Source organism: Malaclemys terrapin, chromosome 1 (assembly GCF_027887155.1).
Source record: "Malaclemys terrapin pileata isolate rMalTer1 chromosome 1, rMalTer1.hap1, whole genome shotgun sequence".
Lineage (NCBI taxonomy): Eukaryota > Metazoa > Chordata > Testudines > Emydidae > Malaclemys > Malaclemys terrapin.
The window spans coordinates 4,352,792-4,369,903 of NC_071505.1; the positions used below are offsets into that span (position 1 = coordinate 4,352,792).

The following is a 17,112-nucleotide window of genomic DNA, read 5'->3' on the forward strand; positions in this document are numbered from 1 at the left end:
CTCCATCTTCGTTGCCTGCAGCCATGGCTCAGAACAGTGTACTCCCCAAACGAACAGTCCATGAACGCCGTAGGAACTCTTCCCACCAAAGTAACATCATCTCCACTATGATGGAAGTATCCCCACCAGGCATTCATAGGCGTTCCCTTCTTTCCCCACTCAAGTGACAAGACAGTCACTATAGATGCCTCCCTTTTAGGCTGGGGAGCTCACCTGGACAGCCAGACAGCGCAAGGCATTTGGACATCCTGAGAAACCAGGATGCACAGCGATATTCTGGGACTTTAGGGCAGCCCAACCCTTTCTCACATTCATTCAGGTCTCCCAGCCCTCATTGTGTCAGGCGATATGACGACCGTCTTTTACATCAACAAGCAGGGAGGAGTGGGATCCATTCCTCTGTGTGCCGAAGTGGTCACGCTGTGGGATTGGTACATCAGCAATCATATCACCCTGTCAGCAGTTCACCTTCCAGGAAATCAAGATCCGCTGGTGGACTCCTTCAGCAGACGCTTCGCTATTGGCCATGCCTCTGTGGTAAACAGTAGTTTTGCTCTATGGGGAACCTCCACAAGTGGTCTGTTTGCCTCTGACAAACAAAGTGCAACATACACTGCTCCAGACAAGCCCTAGGACATTGCTCTCAGGGCAATGCTCTCCTTCTGTGGTTGGACCATCTGAATTCTGCCTTCCCTTCCTTACCACTCCCACACAGGTCTTACAGAACATTCGTCTGGACAAGGCCCTCTCATCACTCCCAACTGGCCCAGACAATTATGGGTCCCGAGTCTGCTATGCATGTCATCTCGACCACCGATCATCATTTGGCCCTTTCTGATCCGCCCCAGGGGAAGGGCGGAATCAGGCTCCCCAACCCCTAAGCACTGCATCTCAGGGCGTGGTTTTTGGATGGGCACAAATTCTAGAACATTCATGCTCCGAGGCCATGCAAGCAATCCTTACCAATGGTAGAAAAGATTCCACTAGCAAATGGTGCATAGCCAAGCGGAAGCATTTCTTTATCTGGGTGCAACAAAAACTTCTTATGCCCAGAAGCTCCGGGTATTCCCCGTATTCTGGACTGTCGTCTTTCCCTCAACACAGCGGGTCTTTTCTCATCAACTCTTTATGGGTCCACCTGGCAGCAATCAGGGCGTACCACCCACCTTCCGATGGTTGCTCAATTTTCACTCACCCACTGACTACCAGATTCTGGAAGGGTCTAATCCAAACCTTTCCGCCAGTAAGGAAACCTGTTCCTCAATGGGACTTAAACTTTGTTCTTTGGGTCCTCACTAGGCCTCCCTTTGAGCCCCGAGCTACACGTTCCATGTCTGTCCTACCCATGAAAGTTGCATTCCTGGTAGCCATCACCTCAGCCAGGAAGGTGGGTGAGCTCGGAGCACTGATGGCGGATCCGCCTTATGCCAGGTTCCATAGACACAGTTTCATTGTGTTTACATCTTAAACTCCCCCCCTCACCCCCCAAAGCAGTTTGTTTCACCTGAACCAGTCAGGCCACTTCACTGTGTCTCTTCCAAAACACCACACATCTGAAGAAGAGAGAAGACCCCATCCCGTTGACAAGCCTTGTCCTTTTACCTGCACAAGGACAAAGCCGGTCAGAAAATCTCCCGGGCTGTTTATCACTGTAGCGGGAAGAGTCCCAGGTCAGGCTGTGTCTTCTGAGGCTCTCCAAATGGATCTCTGGCTGTATCTTACTCCCTCGGCTCTCTAATCTTCCTCCCCCACCTGGGGTGAGGCACACGCGACAAGAGCGCAAGCCACATCAATGGCATCGCTTCAAGAAGTGCCTCTGCTTGACGTTTGCAAAGCAGCTGCGTGGAGTTCCTTCCACGCGCACCCCGAGACATGCTTCAGTGCAGGACTCCCGCTGATGCCTGCTTGGGGACAGCAGTCCCTGAAACCGCTCTGCTGCCTGCATCCTCATGCCCCCCTCCTACCTTGAGTCCTGCTTGTCACTCGCTGCCAGTGGACTACAGACAGGGACCGGCACGTAAAGAAGAGAAAGTCACTTACCTTAGAGTAACTGGAGGTTCTTTGAGATGTGTGGTCCCTCTCTGTAGTCTACTACCCACCCTCCTTCCCCTTGGCTTCAGAGCAGTCTTGAATTAGCCGTAGAGAAGGAACTGGAAAAGCGGTCAGTCTGCTCGGCCCTGTGTCTCCTCAGTTGGAGGAACGAGGGGACCAATGGCACCTGCATGGACCAACGAATTCTCTGACTCTGGGCACATGGAGCGCGTGCGTACACATAGTGGACAACAGGGACCACACATCTTGAAGGCCCTCCGGTTACTGTAAGGTAAGTAACATTCTCTGCTATGGAGAGGACCAGATGGGCTCCTGTGGACCCCATCCCATAGTTACTCTATGTAATGCCTTGCCTTTATCACCTGGTTTCCGGTTCGAGTACCGCCTCCTCAGCGGTGACTCCCTCTGTCTGCGAAATGTGCAGTACGCAGTGGGTCTGCAGCCCAGAGTTGACTCTCACTGACCCTCTTGTCTATCATCTCGTCAGAGAGGCTAGAGAGACTAAATTCCCCCCCCACCCCAGGTGGTCTTTCCAGATGTGGGAAGCTTATTCAGTTTGTGTTTATGGTGTACCCATGTAGCAGGGGGGTGGGGGTGAATGGAGGCCCTCCTTGGTCAGGGCTGTCATCTGGGCATGTTTCATCAGCCCTGAATTAACACCGAATAACTTGTATGTTTAAAAAGGCACTTAACCCTTTCGTTGCTTTTCCCAGGCATACCAACCCCATTGTAGAAAATGGCCAGACCCATCCGTGCCAAAAAGTCATACAGGAGGTAAGTGAAAATCGGTGCCAGGCCTGGGGCCATCCTTCTCCGTACGCATCTAGCCAGGAATTGGGGTGTCCCAATCACTGAATGCTTGGAGCCGATCCAGTCTCCCCAGGGGCAGCTTTGGCTTTGGGCTGGTGAACAGTCACTGCTGGCTTGTCCCTGTAATCAGAGAAGAGGGGCTGCTATAAAACTGCCGGGGGGGGGGGGGGGGGGGGCGGAAATTGGGCATGAAGAATCAATGGGCTTGTATCCTAGTCGCTTTCATCCTCTGCATGGCAAATAGAGGAATTAAGGCAAACCTTGAGCAAAATGTTCTAGTCCCTTCTTTGTCAAGTGCTTTGAGATCCATGGCTGAATAGCTGTGTGAGAGCCACGGTTCCTGGGAACGCGGGAAGGAGTCCATCCAGGAGGTGCCCATGGCTCCAGTTGCCGGGCAGTTGGGTGGTGTACCTGAGAGTGTCTCTTGCCAATAGTTGGGGACTATAGGGACGCAGAGGATTGTAGTAAATGGGGTGGTTGTGGGGTCCCTCCTAAATACCTTGAACCCTCCCTGTTGTCCTTGCTCAGATCTGGCCGGTCCTGTCGGAGACCCTGAACAAACATCGTGCCGATAACCGCATTGTGGAACGCTGCTGCCGGTGCCTGCGCTTTGCTGTCCGCTGTGTTGGCAAAGGATCTGCGGCCCTGCTGCAGCCGCTGGTCACGCAGGTGAGTGAGCCTCAGGGGAGATACTTCGTGGAGGAGCAGCTCGTCCCGTTGGGATTTCTGGAATCCGTGTGCGCAGAAAGCGAAATCTCACAATTGGTCAGTTGGCTGAGCCCCGAGTGAGATTGACATTGAAGCCCCAGGTATAGGGCTCTGTCAAGGAGGAGACTGGTCCATTGAGTGCAGCACGTCCGGCATAAGGAGTTCTGACTAGCGTGAGGCGGTGGGGACAGCTCCAGCTTTGCTGGCCCCCATAGGATGTAAGGCAACAAGGGGATCCTTTAGCGCTTGGCCCTTCCCGTTTTCAGAGTGCTGTACGAACCTGAGCTGAGTACAGCAGAGCAACGCCTCATGCAGCGCCCGGGCTGCGATCCCAAGCTGTGGGGAATCGGGCCAGGCTGGCCCTTTCCAGGGGAGAATTTCTCCCGTGCTGCAAGTGAATCGCCACTGGGGTCTGGAAGCCTGTGCTTCCCAGTGCTGGGAAATGCACCTGCTCTGCAAAGCGCCTGGCTGGGGCCAGCTGACGTCGGCCGCGTGTCTTGGAGCTGGAGTGAGTTTGCTGTGTCCTTGGCAGATGGTGAACGTGTACCAGGCGCACCAGCACTCCTGCTTCCTGTACCTCGGCAGCATCCTGGTGGACGAGTACGGGATGGAGGAAGGCTGCCGGCAGGGGCTGCTAGACATGCTGCAGGTAGGTCTCCCGAAGGCACGTCCAGTTCCGTGCATGAACGGTACCCGCTCCGGGCCATCCCACGTGGCTGCAGCTTTTGATTCCCTGCTTTCCTCATTGAAAGCCGGTGGGACTTCATCTGCCAAGGGTCGCTTTTGAAAATGGGTCTTAAGCTCCTAAGCCACTCGGATGTTCTAGATAATATTTCTGCTGGGCTGCCCCTGGGACTCGCCCCCGTTCAGCAGCTGGCGCAGCTGCATCCCTCGGTGCAGATGAGGACGTTGGACCGAGCTTGCTGTGGCTTTCCCCAGGGCGCTTCTGTATGACCTTTGCCTGATGCTCACGGTGCTCCCTACCTGACATGGGGCACGTCTCCCGCCCTTAGACGGCAGCTATGTGTAAACAGAACGCTTTGTTTAAATGCCCTCTTCTCTCATGTCGATTGGCGTGGTTAGTGCCAGGGATTGCTGTGCTACGCCAAATGCCCAGGCAGTGAAAACCAAACCAGCCCCTGCCCCACCTGAAATTCCTTGGTGCTGGCGGAATGGGAGAAAACCGCCCTTCGGCTCTGTTCCCGGCTTGGGCCCCCTGGGCTGGTAAATAAACTGTGGATCCAGCGCAGGAAATCAAAACACCCGGGGGGATAAGGAACTGATTGCGCTTCCGAGCCCATAACGTTCCTTCTAAAAGTGCAGCTCGCTCCTTAATCTAGGCACTGCCAAGCTGCGACTGGCCCAGACCCAGCATCTGAGTGCTTGGAGCACTGGACGAATGTTGAGCCTTGCTGTCTCCGTTGTGCAGGAGAATAGAGCGAGGTACCGGCTTGGCCCATCACCCAGTGAGTGTCCCGCACAGCCTCTGCCGCTGGCTGAGGGAATGCATCTCTGCTGACCAGCGAGTGACCGAGAAGCCAGGCCTCCGCCAGCTACAACTCGCTGGTCTGTGGGGAAAGCGGCCGCTCATGGTTCCCCCCGGTCTAGGTTCAGACATGGAGACTCCGCTTTGCAGTGAGGGAAGCTGAGCCACCGTCTGTGGACTGGCCGTTGGTGCTGTGAGCTTTCCTAGGAGCTCTGGGTTTGGAGCAGCCTGTCCTGCCGGCCGTGCTGTCAGCTCAGCAAACGCCAAACGGCGTCAGGGAGTTCCCTGCCCCGGCGTTGTTTGAGGTGCAGAGGGGATGGAGACATTGGGCAGCCAGTCACCAAACCCAAAAGCCGCATCACCGGACTCTTACTGCTCACCCCAGCTTGTGTACGGGCAAGGAAGGGACCGTCCTATGGCGTAGGCCCCACGGCTGCAGTCAGGACACCTGGGTTTGTCCCAGAACTGTTTGGCCTCAGACGAGTTTCCCATCTCTAAAACAGGGAGACTGATTCCTGCCAGCCTGAGGCTAAGTTCCTGTTTGTGATTTGAACCCCGTAAATGCAAGGCGCTTTGTAAGCGTGTGGCCGGTATTCCCGCTGGGAGCGCGGGTGAGGCTGAGTGATGCAGGGAGACCAGGGAAATGGGGAGAGAGTTAAACGACCAGGTGCTCTGCCTCCGCTGGTTTCACTTCCATCCGGATCTAGGAGCTCAGACTTTTGTAAACCACCAGGCACCACCCCCGCAACAGTGCCTCATTGTAATCCGAAACGCCAGCAGGCCGCAAAGTGAGCAGGCGCCCCCCGCCCCCTTGGCTTAGCTTCCCTCCTTTCTCTGCCTACACCCCAGGATGAACTCTGTGTCTCGTGCCATCTCTAGAGATCGCAGAGTTCATTAATTTAATTAACGATCCATCCCCTTCCCCCTTCTAGGCGCTGTGCTTGCCTACCTTCCAGCTCCTGGAGCAGCAGAATGGCCTTCAGAACCACCCCGACACCGTCGACGACCTCTTCCGGCTAGCCACCAGGTAACCGCTCCGCCTAAACACGGATTGCTGCCTTGCGTCCTGAGCGCTCCCTCGGCTGCCTCGTGTCTGGCCAGTTCTGCTCCTTGCGCAACGGGCGGCTGAGTGCGTGGGTATGCGCGTATTGCTTCCCAGGCAGAGGGAGCGTCCATCTTTAATAACTCCTCCTCTTCCTTTGGATTTATAAGCTGTACAAATGGCGCACGCACGCCCGTCCCCTTACGTTAATGCTCACAGTCCTATCAGAACGGCCTTGCCCACTCCACCCACGCATCGAGACTCATCAATAACAATCACAAGAAAGCCACCTTCATGGCACGTTCTCCAGAGTCCCCTGCCAGCCCGGGGCCCCTTTGTAGCTGCTGTATGTGCTTCGGCTGCAGTGCAAGATTTGGAAGTGGTTGGGACTTTCCTGCTTCCCCATTACTAGAGTTCCAGCCGTGGGCATTGAGGATAACTTGGTCTCCAGCAGGGGGCAGTGCAGTACAGCTTGCAGTCAGGATGCTGCCTTCTGGGGCCGGCCTGTCAATCAGGAGGGTGGGGGGAGCTGGAGGCCCCTGGGTCTTGCTGTCACTAGCGCTGGAGGGAAGGGAATGTCTCTGGGCAGCACGGAAGGGACACGGCAACCCTCTGAACCCCAAAGCTGCTGTGTCCTTGGGGCGTCCGTCCAAGCCAGCCTGCCAAGCGAAGCTGCTTTCTAGCTCGCACGACGCTGATCTCTCTCTGCTCTGCCCAGGTTCATCCAGCGCAGCCCAATCACCTTGCTCCGCAGTCAGGTGATCATTCCCATCCTGCAGTGGGCCATCGCCTCCACCACCCTGGACCACCGGGACGCAAACTGCAGCGTCATGAAATTCCTGCGCGACCTCGTCCACACCGGGGTGGCCAATGACGTGAGTGATTCCCAGCGTTTCTTCTCCTAGCGGTGGGGTCCCAGACTGCCCTGCCCAGTCGGCTCGGGGAAGCTGAGAGAAGCTGGCTGTTTCGGGTATTGCTTTGCTCGTTGCATTTATCTGTATTGCTCTTGGAATTGCAGCTGACAGATGAACCATTCAAAGCCAGGTGAGATTTGGACTCCCACCTGCCCGTGGGGAGCCCCAGCCTGCGGTGCTGTTCCCATGTTAACCAGACCAGCAGGGTCGTTCACCCAGCGCTCTGCTGGAGGAAATGCGTTGTAAGGTGTTCCTAAGGGTGAAACGCCGCTGGCTTGGTCTCTTCTCTTGGCCCCTGGACCCGTGAGGCTGGTTCCTGGCTCTCACTCAGGTCACAGGCAACAAAAGGCCGGTTGTTCGTCGCTGGGGTCGGGACTAGTTGGTGCCAGTGTTAATGCCCTGCCTACGCAAGGCTGCGCAGATGCCACCTGGCAGCACAGGAACCCATCTTCTGTTCTGTCCTGCCTGTTGGTCACTGCAGCGAGTTGTGCCTCGATGAGCAAACGGCCCTGGGAGGTGGGAAGGTGCCCCAGGCCGCCCTGCTGGGCAATGCTCACTCGGCCCCTCTTCCTTCTGCAGCACGAAGAGGACTTTGAATTGCGGAAGGAGCTGATCGGGCAAGTGATGAACCAGCTGGGCCAGCAGCTAGTGAGCCAGCTGCTGCACACCTGCTGCTTCTGCCTGCCACCCTACACCTTGCCCGACGTCGCCGAGGTGCTCTGGGAGATCATGCAGATCGACCGGCCGGTAAGGTTGGCTGGGCCGCCCCCAGAAAGAAACCGTAGTCGAAGTAGAACGCGTGACTGCAGTGAGCCCGGTGTTGGCACTGGGAGACCCTGGCCTGCCCGGGGGATTCAAGGGATGCGATCGAACGAAAGGTGGAGCTAGCGATTAGCGGCTGTCAGAACATCAAGGGTCAATTTCACCAGGCTGAATAAAAAAAACTTGTGTCCTCTTCAGTTACAGCAGTGAAGATTAGCGCCCACCCCCTACTCCCCCTCCCTCAAGTGCTCCAATCCCAGTGCTTTTAGCTCAGTGATTCTTGCTAGCTGGCTTGTCCATCTCTCTACTTTGTCCCCACTCCTTCCTGCTACAAGACTTGTTTCAGATCCTATCACTCCACCCTTTCCTCAGAAGTTGATTCTCCGTTCTCAGCCAGCCCAGGAAGCTTGCGCTCCTGATGTGCCTGAGGGCTGATAGCCGCTGCAACAGAACGCAATCCTTGCTCAACCAGAGTTGAGTCTATCCCTGCTGGGTTGTGAATCATTCCGAGCAGTATCTGGGCACGTGCAGGGTTCGGTAGTCACTTGGAATGATTCATTCTGGCAATACAAAGACATAAAAATGAAACTTAAAAATAGGCCCTCTTTCCTAGGCTGCCTGGGGATGCAGGGCCTGCCAGCACCTGAACCCAGAACTTGGTCTAGATTTCTTTTTGCAGCAATAAAATGTTTAACTTTTTCCTTCCTCCCACGCCAGACATTTTGTCGCTGGCTAGAGAATTCACTGAAGGGTTTACCAAAGGAAACAACCGGAGGAGCCATCCAAGTGACGCACAAACAACTTACGGACTTTCACAAGGAGGTGACTAGGTGAGTGAACTCCACGTTGGCAGGATGCCCTTGTTCACAAAGGTGTTACCATGAGTCGTCCCCCCGGCACCTCTCTAGGGTCAGCAACAGACCTGCCACTGGGCTGTTCAGTGTGGCTGTCCACTCAATCGTCCAAGGCTTTAAGGCCAGAAGGGACCATCGTGGTCATCTAGTCTGACCTCCTGCATAGCGCAGGCCACAGAACCACCCCCATCCCCTCCTGTAACAGACCCCTCACCTCTGGCTGAGTTACTGAAGTCCTCACATCATGGTTTAAAGGCTTCAAGTTACCAAGAATCCACCATTTACTCTAGTTGAAATCAACAAGTGCCCCGTGCTGCAGAGTAAGATGAACTCCCCCCCCCGCACTGAGGCTCTCTCAATCTGACCTGGGGGGAAATTCCTTCCTGACCCCAAATCCGGTGATCATCTGTATTGTACTGCAGTGGCTGCCAGAGGTGTCCCTTCCGCTAAAGCCAGCGCCCCAGGAGTCTGCCCTGGTGGTTCTTGTGCTGAGAGTGCTTTGTGATACGTGCAGACTCTTCAGCTGATAAAACCCAGGGGTCATCCTAAAATCCTCCTTTATTACGGAAAGCTTTAAATGTAAACGTAGACTAAACCTGCCCCCCGCTGTCAGCCCCTGCACTGCTCTGGGTCCCCGAGGCAACCAGGAAAAGCTCTTACAGATGAGCAAGACCATGAAGCATCAGCCGACGGGGGTAATACTTCGAAACGATATAGCCCGTATGAATGCACCCCGCGCCTGTGAGGAAAGTCCCATCTTCCATTCACAAGTCAGAGGGAGTCTGCAGCTGCCAGGGTTAGACCAGTGTTACTGCAGAGCTCTGCGTGCTCGGCTGCACCATTCCGGTCCGCTAGCTCCTGACTCAGTCACTGTCACTTACAACACAGATTGTCCTGAGTCTCTGCCGTGTTCTGTGACTGTCAAAGGATTGATGCCTGTGATTTGGCTTCTCCGAGAGGCTGACTCAGTGGGAGCTGTGATTGCTCAGCCCCTCCGAAAATAACGCCCCCCCTCCCCCATGTTTGAAAGTGTTGGCCTTGATGTCTGCTAGAACTCTCTGCAAGTGGATGGCTCCCGTTATCACAAGCAGTGGAGGTGTCTGATTACTAGGCGTTGAGTGAAGATGCTGCTCTGCCGTTTGGGTAGCAAGGACAATCGTTTGGAATAGGCAACGGTTTCTCTTGGTTTTAAGAGAACGCTTTGGGTCAGTGATCAAGTCCACGGCCTGGTATCCCTTTGCCGTGCTCATCTTTGAGAGATTACTCTTTGCATCTGTGACCCGTGCAGCTTTCAGACATTTGGGTAGCTTCAGTGTCCTGCTCTAGCACTAAACTCTTCAAATTTGTTGAGGGAATCAGTGATCATGTGGATATGGGGGATCCAGGGGATGTAGCGTACATTAGGGGTTCTCAAACTGGGGGTCGGGACCCCTCAGGGGGTTGCGAGGTTATTACATGGGGGCTGCGAGCTGTCAGCCTCCACCCTAAACCCCGCTTTGCAGCCAGCATTTATAATGGTGTTAAATATATTAAAAAGCGTTTTTAATTTATACGGGGGGAGGTTGCCCTCAGACGCTTGCTATGTGAAAGAGGTCACCAGTGCAAAAGTTTGAGAAACACTGGCGTACGTGGTTTTTGACGAGGCCCCTCACCAAAGGCTCTTATGGAAATTAAGCTATCCTGGGCTAAGAGAAGGTCATCTCCTGGATCAGTAACGGGTTAAGAGATTGGAATAAATGGTCAGGTTTCACAATAGAGAGAGGTAAACTGTGGGATCCCCCAAGGATCTCTACTGGGACCCGTGACGTTCAACATATTCATTGATGATCTGGAAAAGGGAGTGAAGATGATATAAAGTTACTCAAGATAGTTAAGTCCAAAGCTGACTGTGAAGAGTTACAAAGGGACCTCACAAAACTGGTAACGGGGCAACAAACTGGCAGATGAAATTCAACACTGATAAGTGCAAAGTAATGCACATGGGGAAAACATAATCCCAACTACACCTATATAATGACCAGTTCTAAATTAGCTGTTATCACTCAAGAAAGAGATCTTGGTGTGCTCATGGCTAGTTCTCTGAAATCTTCAGCTTAACGCTCAGCAGTAGTTTTAAAAAAAAAAAAAAAAAAAAAAAAAAAAAAAAAGGCGAACAAAGTGTTAGGAACTATTAGGAAAGGAATGAAAAATAAGACAGGAAATATCAGAATGTTGTTATATAAATCTATGGTATGCCCAAATCTTGAATACTGTGGCCAGTTCTGGTCACGCCATCTGAGTGGAACTGGAGAGGGTTCAGAGAAGGGCAACACAGATGATTGAGGGTGTGGAACGGCTTCCGTACAAGGAGAAACCAAAAAGACTGGGACTGTTGGGTTTAGAGAAGAGATGATTTAGGGGGGTTATGATAGAGGGTCTATAAAATCATGACTGGTGCAGGAAAAGTGAATAGAGGAGTAATTTACCCTCTCCCACAATTTAAAAAAAAAAAAAAAAAAAAAAAAACTAGGGGCACCCAATGAAATTAATAGGCAGCAGGTTTAATGCAAACAAGAGGGGGGGGGGGGAATAGCTCAGTGGTTTGAGCATTGGCCTGCTAAACCCAGGGTTGTGAGTTCAATCCTTGAGGGGGCCACTTAGGGATCTGGGGCAAAATCAGTACTTGGTCCTGCTAGTGAAGGCAGGGGGCTGGACTCAATGACCTTTCAAGGTCCCTTCCAGTTCTAGGAGATAGGATATCTCCATTAATTTATTTATTGACATTTAAATTTATTTAAAGTCCTTTTCCACACAACACAACACTCATTGCCATGGGATGTGTGATGACCAGCAGTATAACTGGGTTCAAAGATGAATTCGATAAGTTCATGGAGGATCGGTCCATCAGTGGCTATTAGCCAAGGTGGTCAGGGATGTAGCCCATGTTCTGGATGACCCTAAGCATCCGACTGCCAGAAGTTGGGAGGGGAAGATGGATGGATCTCTGTAAAATTGCTCTATTCTGTTCACTCCCCCTGAAGCTCTTGTACTGGCTACTGTCAGAAGACAGGATACTGGGCTAAATGGGCCATCGGGCTGACCCAGTCTGGCCGTTCCTATGTTCTTAAACTGGGCAGTTCCATTCTGGTGCCCAAATTGGGCAGGGAAGGGGGGGTTCAGTTGGTTATTGTTCTTTGCTTCCTGTTCTAAACCAGCCACACTCCAGGACTGATTGTTACGTGCCCCTCACCGTGGTATCTGGCTGTTCTGTGCTGTATGTGCTGCATTTCGTCAAGCACTCTGGTTCCTTAGGGCTGGTCTACACTGCGGGGGGGGATCGATCTAAGATATGCAACTTCAGCTACGTGAATAGCGTAGAAGTATCTTAGATCGATTTACCTCAGGTCCTCACGGCGCGGGATCGACGGCCGCGGCTCCCCCGTCGACTCCGCTACCGCCTCTCTGGTGGAGTTCCAGAGTCGACGGGGAGCGCGTTCAGGGATCAATTTATCGCGTCTAGACGAGATGCGATAAATCGATCCCCGATAGATCGATTACTACCCACCGATCCGGCAGGTAGTGAAGACATACCCTTAGTGCCCTTCAGCCCTGCCTAATTGGGCAGTGTTGGGAAATAACCGGAGGTTGGAAGGAGCTTGTTCCCTGGAGGCTTCGTGACCCTCCCCCCATTGATTTCCGGTGATCCGGATCACAGCACATCCCCCCCAGAGTGCCGGAGGAGCCCCCCGGGTTACAGCACAGGGCTGGCGTCCAGCAACCAAGGTTGTGGTTTTAGTGCCAGTGCAGGTGTCTCGGGACCAGGTGCTCTCGCCCCTTCATCGTGGGGGGGTCCCTCCGCCAGTGCCTGTGCAGCGTATCTGGGCTGGGTTTTCCTGGGGGGAGAATCGGCTCTTGAATTCTCAACCCCCTGAAAGCTCTGTACAAACCGAGGCTGCGATCTGTCCTGCCGGTGATCGGGAATGGCAGAAAGCCCCCGCTGGGGTCTGGAGCCCCCTCCTTTTCCATCGCTGAACAGGTTTTTCTCCTCTCCCGTCAGGCCATGCAGTGTGTCACAGAGGAGGGGAAACCGCAGGGAGTTAGGTGACTTGGCTGCCCTGCTCCAAAGCAGGGCGAGTTCTGGGATTCCTTCACAAGTCTGGACATGGCCCTCAAACGCTCACCTCAGGCTTCTCTGCCCTGTGACTCAGCCGCTCCAGTTTGCATGGGCTGAGGGCTCTGCCCAGGCCTGCACATGGGCGTTGTGTTCCTCCCCAGCGGTAAAGGGGTAGATCAGATCAGCACGTCCCGGCCTGCTCCTCCAGCTCTTTCACACCCTTGTGAAACTCCAGCCTTGTGTCTCCGTCAGTCAGAAAGTCAGTGGCCCAGAGTGGGGCCAGGGCCCTTGTCATTCTGGGATTCCATCAACGCCCCTTCTCAGTTCTCTGTTTTCCTGCTTAGCTTTCTCCTGTCTGCAGCCTGGCCCTCCCAGCCCTTCTTGGGAGGCAGCTGGCGGCGTTCCTACCTTGCCCTTGGGAAAGCTGAGCCACTCACGCCTGCGAGCTCCCGCCCCCCAGTGCTGTGCTGGGACCCCCACACAATCACACGCAGCGTCTCCTCGCTGAAACCCAGTCAGGCCGCCTGAGCGTTCAGAAGGGTCGGTCAAGTTCCGCTCAGCCCCAGGTCGCTACGGTGGGAAATCAGCGGCTGTGACGTGGCAGGCTGCTGTCTGTCCCGGGGGGAGGGGGTGCCTGAACAGGCCTGACTTCCTGTAGCGTCTCGCAGCTTCAGCCGGGACCCTCCCTTCCCCTAACAACCACCCTTGTCTTTCAGTGCTGAGGAATGTAAACAAGTGTGCTGGGCCCTGAGGGACTTCACCCGGTTGTTTCGATAGCTCGCGCGCCCACTCTGTGCCTGTCTCCAAGGTGAGTAGGTGCTGTCTGGTCATGCTCCAGGTCTGGGTGGACACCTCACAGCGAGGGCCCCCTGGCCCCCTCTACTGCCGACTTCGGAGGGGCAGGGTTGGGGCCTGTAGTACAAATTAACCCGTTGGTTGCCAGCGGGCGATAAGAGCGGTAACCCTGAGAAATGCCAAGAGGTGGTTGGTTGTGAGACTCCTGGGTCACCGTGGTAGAGAAGACAGCCTGAGGCCCATGGATTGAAGCAAATCCATCCTAGACCATGTCTGAGGTGAAAGGCTGGTCGATGGCAGATGTCTGGAAACCCTCGACTTCAGACGCAATCTGTGCGCCGCGCCCAGGTCCCAGCACGCTAAGCCCATCCCTGGACACTGGCTACTAGGTGTTGCACATGTAACCAAAGGGAATAGCTGCCTCGAGCGTTTCTCTGGCATGTGCTGTGGACCCAACGCACGGCCAGGGGCAGATGGACAAAATCATCCAGCACCCTGTGGGTGATGGACTCCTGAGGCTGTTTGCCAGGCCAGGCAGGGGGGCGGCTCTCTGGGAAAGCAAGAGGCCTGCTGGGCCTCAGAGCGCTGGCTGGTGGGAAGCCAGGATGTCTAGCCAGATGCTGTGCGCGCGATGCGGCACTGCTGACTTGGGAGCTGCCCTCACCTGTTGGCACCCCCCAGCTGTTCACTTCAGCAGCGATTTCGTCTGTAAAGGGCCAGTGACAGCCGGGGATAATGGGGTCTTTCACAGCTGGGCTGTGCGTTCCGGTTCAACCCAACTGGATGCGTCGTCTTGACCTTCTGAGGGCAGCTTGATTGTCAGTATGAAACTAAGGGCGTTCCCAATGGATGGGTGACAAATCAGCTGCACTCCTTGGTCTCAGCAAATAGACCAAGGTCTAAATCCATCCTCCTCGAGGGGGCCTTTCAGGTCAGGAGCGAATCACGTTGGCTAGGGGGCAGGCTCGGGCATTGCTCCTGCCCACGTGGCTAGAGAAGCTCACCCCAGGGCGGCTATTCACCACCACTCAGTTAGCATTGGAAAGACAATAAAAGCTTTGTTGAGTGCCTTTGGTGCCGCTTTCAGCCTCTCAGCTCGGTCGCAGCCGTGTAATTCCATGGACTTCTGTGGGGTTACTCTGTATTTACGGCACTCCATAGGTTCTAGGTCGGGGTGGGCAAACTACGGCCCGCGGCCAGATCCGGCCCCTCAGGGCTTTGGATCCAGCCCACAGGATTGCCCCGCGGGCCCCACACTGCTCTCAACAGCGGCTGACCCAACGTCCCTATGGCCCTTGGGCCTTTGCCTCCAGGCACCGCCCCCTGCAGCTCCCATTGGCCAGGAACGGGGAACCACGGCCAATGGGAGCTTTGGGGGTGGTACCTGGAGGCGCAGCAAGGGCAGCGCATGCGGAGTCCTCCCCCCACTGCCCCTCCCCCAGGGGCTGCCGCACTTCCTGGAGTGGTGCGGAGCCGGGGCCAGGGCAGGTATGCAGAGAGCCTGGCCTCAGTGCATGCCACTGGCCCCCCTCGTGCACCCCGCCCCATAACTCCCTGCCTGCACTGCGCACCTTTCCTGCACCCCAACCCCCTACCCTGAGCTCCCTGCTACACCCCTCCTGCACCCCTACCCCTGTCCTGAGCCCCCTTCCACACCCTGCACCCCTCCTCTGCCCCAATCCCTTGCCCTGAGCCCTTTCCTGCACACCGCACCCCCTCCCACACCCCAACACCCTGCCCCGGCCCTGCATACAATTTCCCCACCCAGATGCGACCCTCGGCCCAAAAAGTTTGCCCAGCCCAGCTGTAGGTGGTGAGCTCTTATGGGCAGGTGGGAGCTGTAACTCGCCTTGGTCTGGGGATACTGACTCTGCCTTCTGTCCCCCACCAGGAATGTCTTTTTATTTAGAAGACAGGAAATAAGAAAACCAAGAATGTCCCACAATCAGCAAACTTCATTGTGGCCGAGGGCTTTCACTCACTCTAGTGTGCGCCGTCAAACCCGAAGAGACGCTTCCCCGCCAGGACAAGCCCGTGAAGTTACTGTTTGTGAGGGAGATGGCTGCAGCCGGACCTACAGCATTGTAGGGGCAACGCTGCTTTCTTGATGGACTCGCTTTAAAAAAAAAAAAAAAAGAAATAAAAAAAACAAACAAAAAAAGAGAGAAAAGAAACAAGAATGGAAAAAAAAATTTGCCTGGTAGCAAAAAAAAAAAAACAAAAAAAAAAAACAAAACAAAGTAGAAAACTTTCTGTGAAATGAAAAATAAAATAAAATTTACTTAAGGAAATCGTGGGGATTAAAAATACAATACCTAGCAAAACCAATTGTCTGCACTGGGAGGGGGGAAGGCACCCAGGTTTTTAGCCCACTTCCAGAACTCCGAGCTTCCTCCACTCCCCCCCCCCCGCCCCCCTCTAAAAGAACAATCAGGAGGAGTTGGGTTCCCCCGTGCGGCACCGTGGGGATCCTGCTGTTCGCCCCTGTGGAGCGCTAACCCACCCCACCCCGCCCTCCTTAAGCCAACCCCCCTAGCTAAATCTGATACCATCAATCTGTCAGCCTCCTGGAGGAGAATCAGCCTGGGATAGACTGTTATATATTATATATATTTTTTTTCTTTTTTTAGTTTTTTTTTTTTTTTTTTAATTTGGTTTTATTTGGGTTTTTTACCATGAGGGGGAGAGAGGAGAGGGCTCTAGAGGTCACAGGGACGGGGCTGACTATTTTACTCAACAGATTTGGAAACTGCTCACTGGGGAATCTTACATTGACAAGACCTGAGACCCTGCGCAGGCGTTAGAATTGAGCGCATGCTGTTCCGTCTGGTGTTGTAGCCATCTCGAGAACAATACAAACAAAAAACACAAAAAAATAAATTAAAAAAATTAAAATGTGGGTTTTGTGCCTCGTGTCTCTGGCTGTTGAACCTGTCTGCACGCCTCCTGGCTCAGAAAGCCCGGGAACAGTAGGATCTGTCAGTGTTCTTCAAGTGACAGCAAGACAGCGTTACCCTTAAGGGTAGTACCAGCGAAGGCTAGTTGTAGTAACCTGTTGGAAGGGACTATGCGAAGTGACGGGATATTAACTTTCTGTGCTTTAGTCACTAGAGTTAATCCCAGCTTAACCCTCTTCTCCGACCGGCTTCTCCTACTGGAGGAAGAGAATTCACTTCTCCCATGCACCCTGATTGGCCCAGTAGCATTCACTAGCCTGCCGCTATTGCTGTGATCGCTTTATAATCCTAGGTAGTACCTTAGACGTTACACCAGGGCATCCCTACTTCACACTAACGCAGGCCAGGTCTGGTGGGAATTGCTGGATTTTATGACTTAATAAGTAAACGATCAAAGAGGATCAGAGTCAAGGCGCTTTTTTTGTTTTTTGTTTTTTTTTTTTATTGGCCAGTAATGATCTGCTGAGCAGGGCGATGGTGCGTGACCTATATTTCATTGCCTTCTGTTGTGTAAAAGCAGCGCGCCTTCAACGTCCCCTCACTGTAACATTCGGCTAATCAAAGCGAGCTGCGGTGTGAGGCTCGCAAGCACCGTGTGAGCTTACCGTGCTGTGTGGTGGTGAGCAAGGTTCTCCGCTG

General features: G+C 54.0%; 1 protein-coding gene across 2 annotated transcripts in view; it reads left to right on the plus strand.

Annotated features, from left to right (window-relative positions):
* The window catches only part of TNPO3 (transportin 3), an 82,842-nt gene extending 66,427 nt beyond the window's left edge, over positions 1–16,415 (plus strand). For both annotated transcript variants that reach the window (XM_054010116.1, XM_054010182.1), the window contains 9 exons: positions 2,766–2,826; positions 3,391–3,531; positions 4,103–4,219; positions 5,989–6,083; positions 6,817–6,973; positions 7,592–7,759; positions 8,492–8,604; positions 13,438–13,529; positions 15,408–16,415. In XM_054010116.1, coding sequence (XP_053866091.1) covers positions 2,766–2,826; positions 3,391–3,531; positions 4,103–4,219; positions 5,989–6,083; positions 6,817–6,973; positions 7,592–7,759; positions 8,492–8,604; positions 13,438–13,498 — 913 coding nt within the window. In that variant the 3' untranslated portion in view covers positions 13,499–13,529; positions 15,408–16,415. The remainder of the gene's footprint in view (positions 1–2,765; positions 2,827–3,390; positions 3,532–4,102; positions 4,220–5,988; positions 6,084–6,816; positions 6,974–7,591; positions 7,760–8,491; positions 8,605–13,437; positions 13,530–15,407) is intronic.
* The last annotated feature ends 697 nt before the right edge of the window (positions 16,416–17,112 follow it).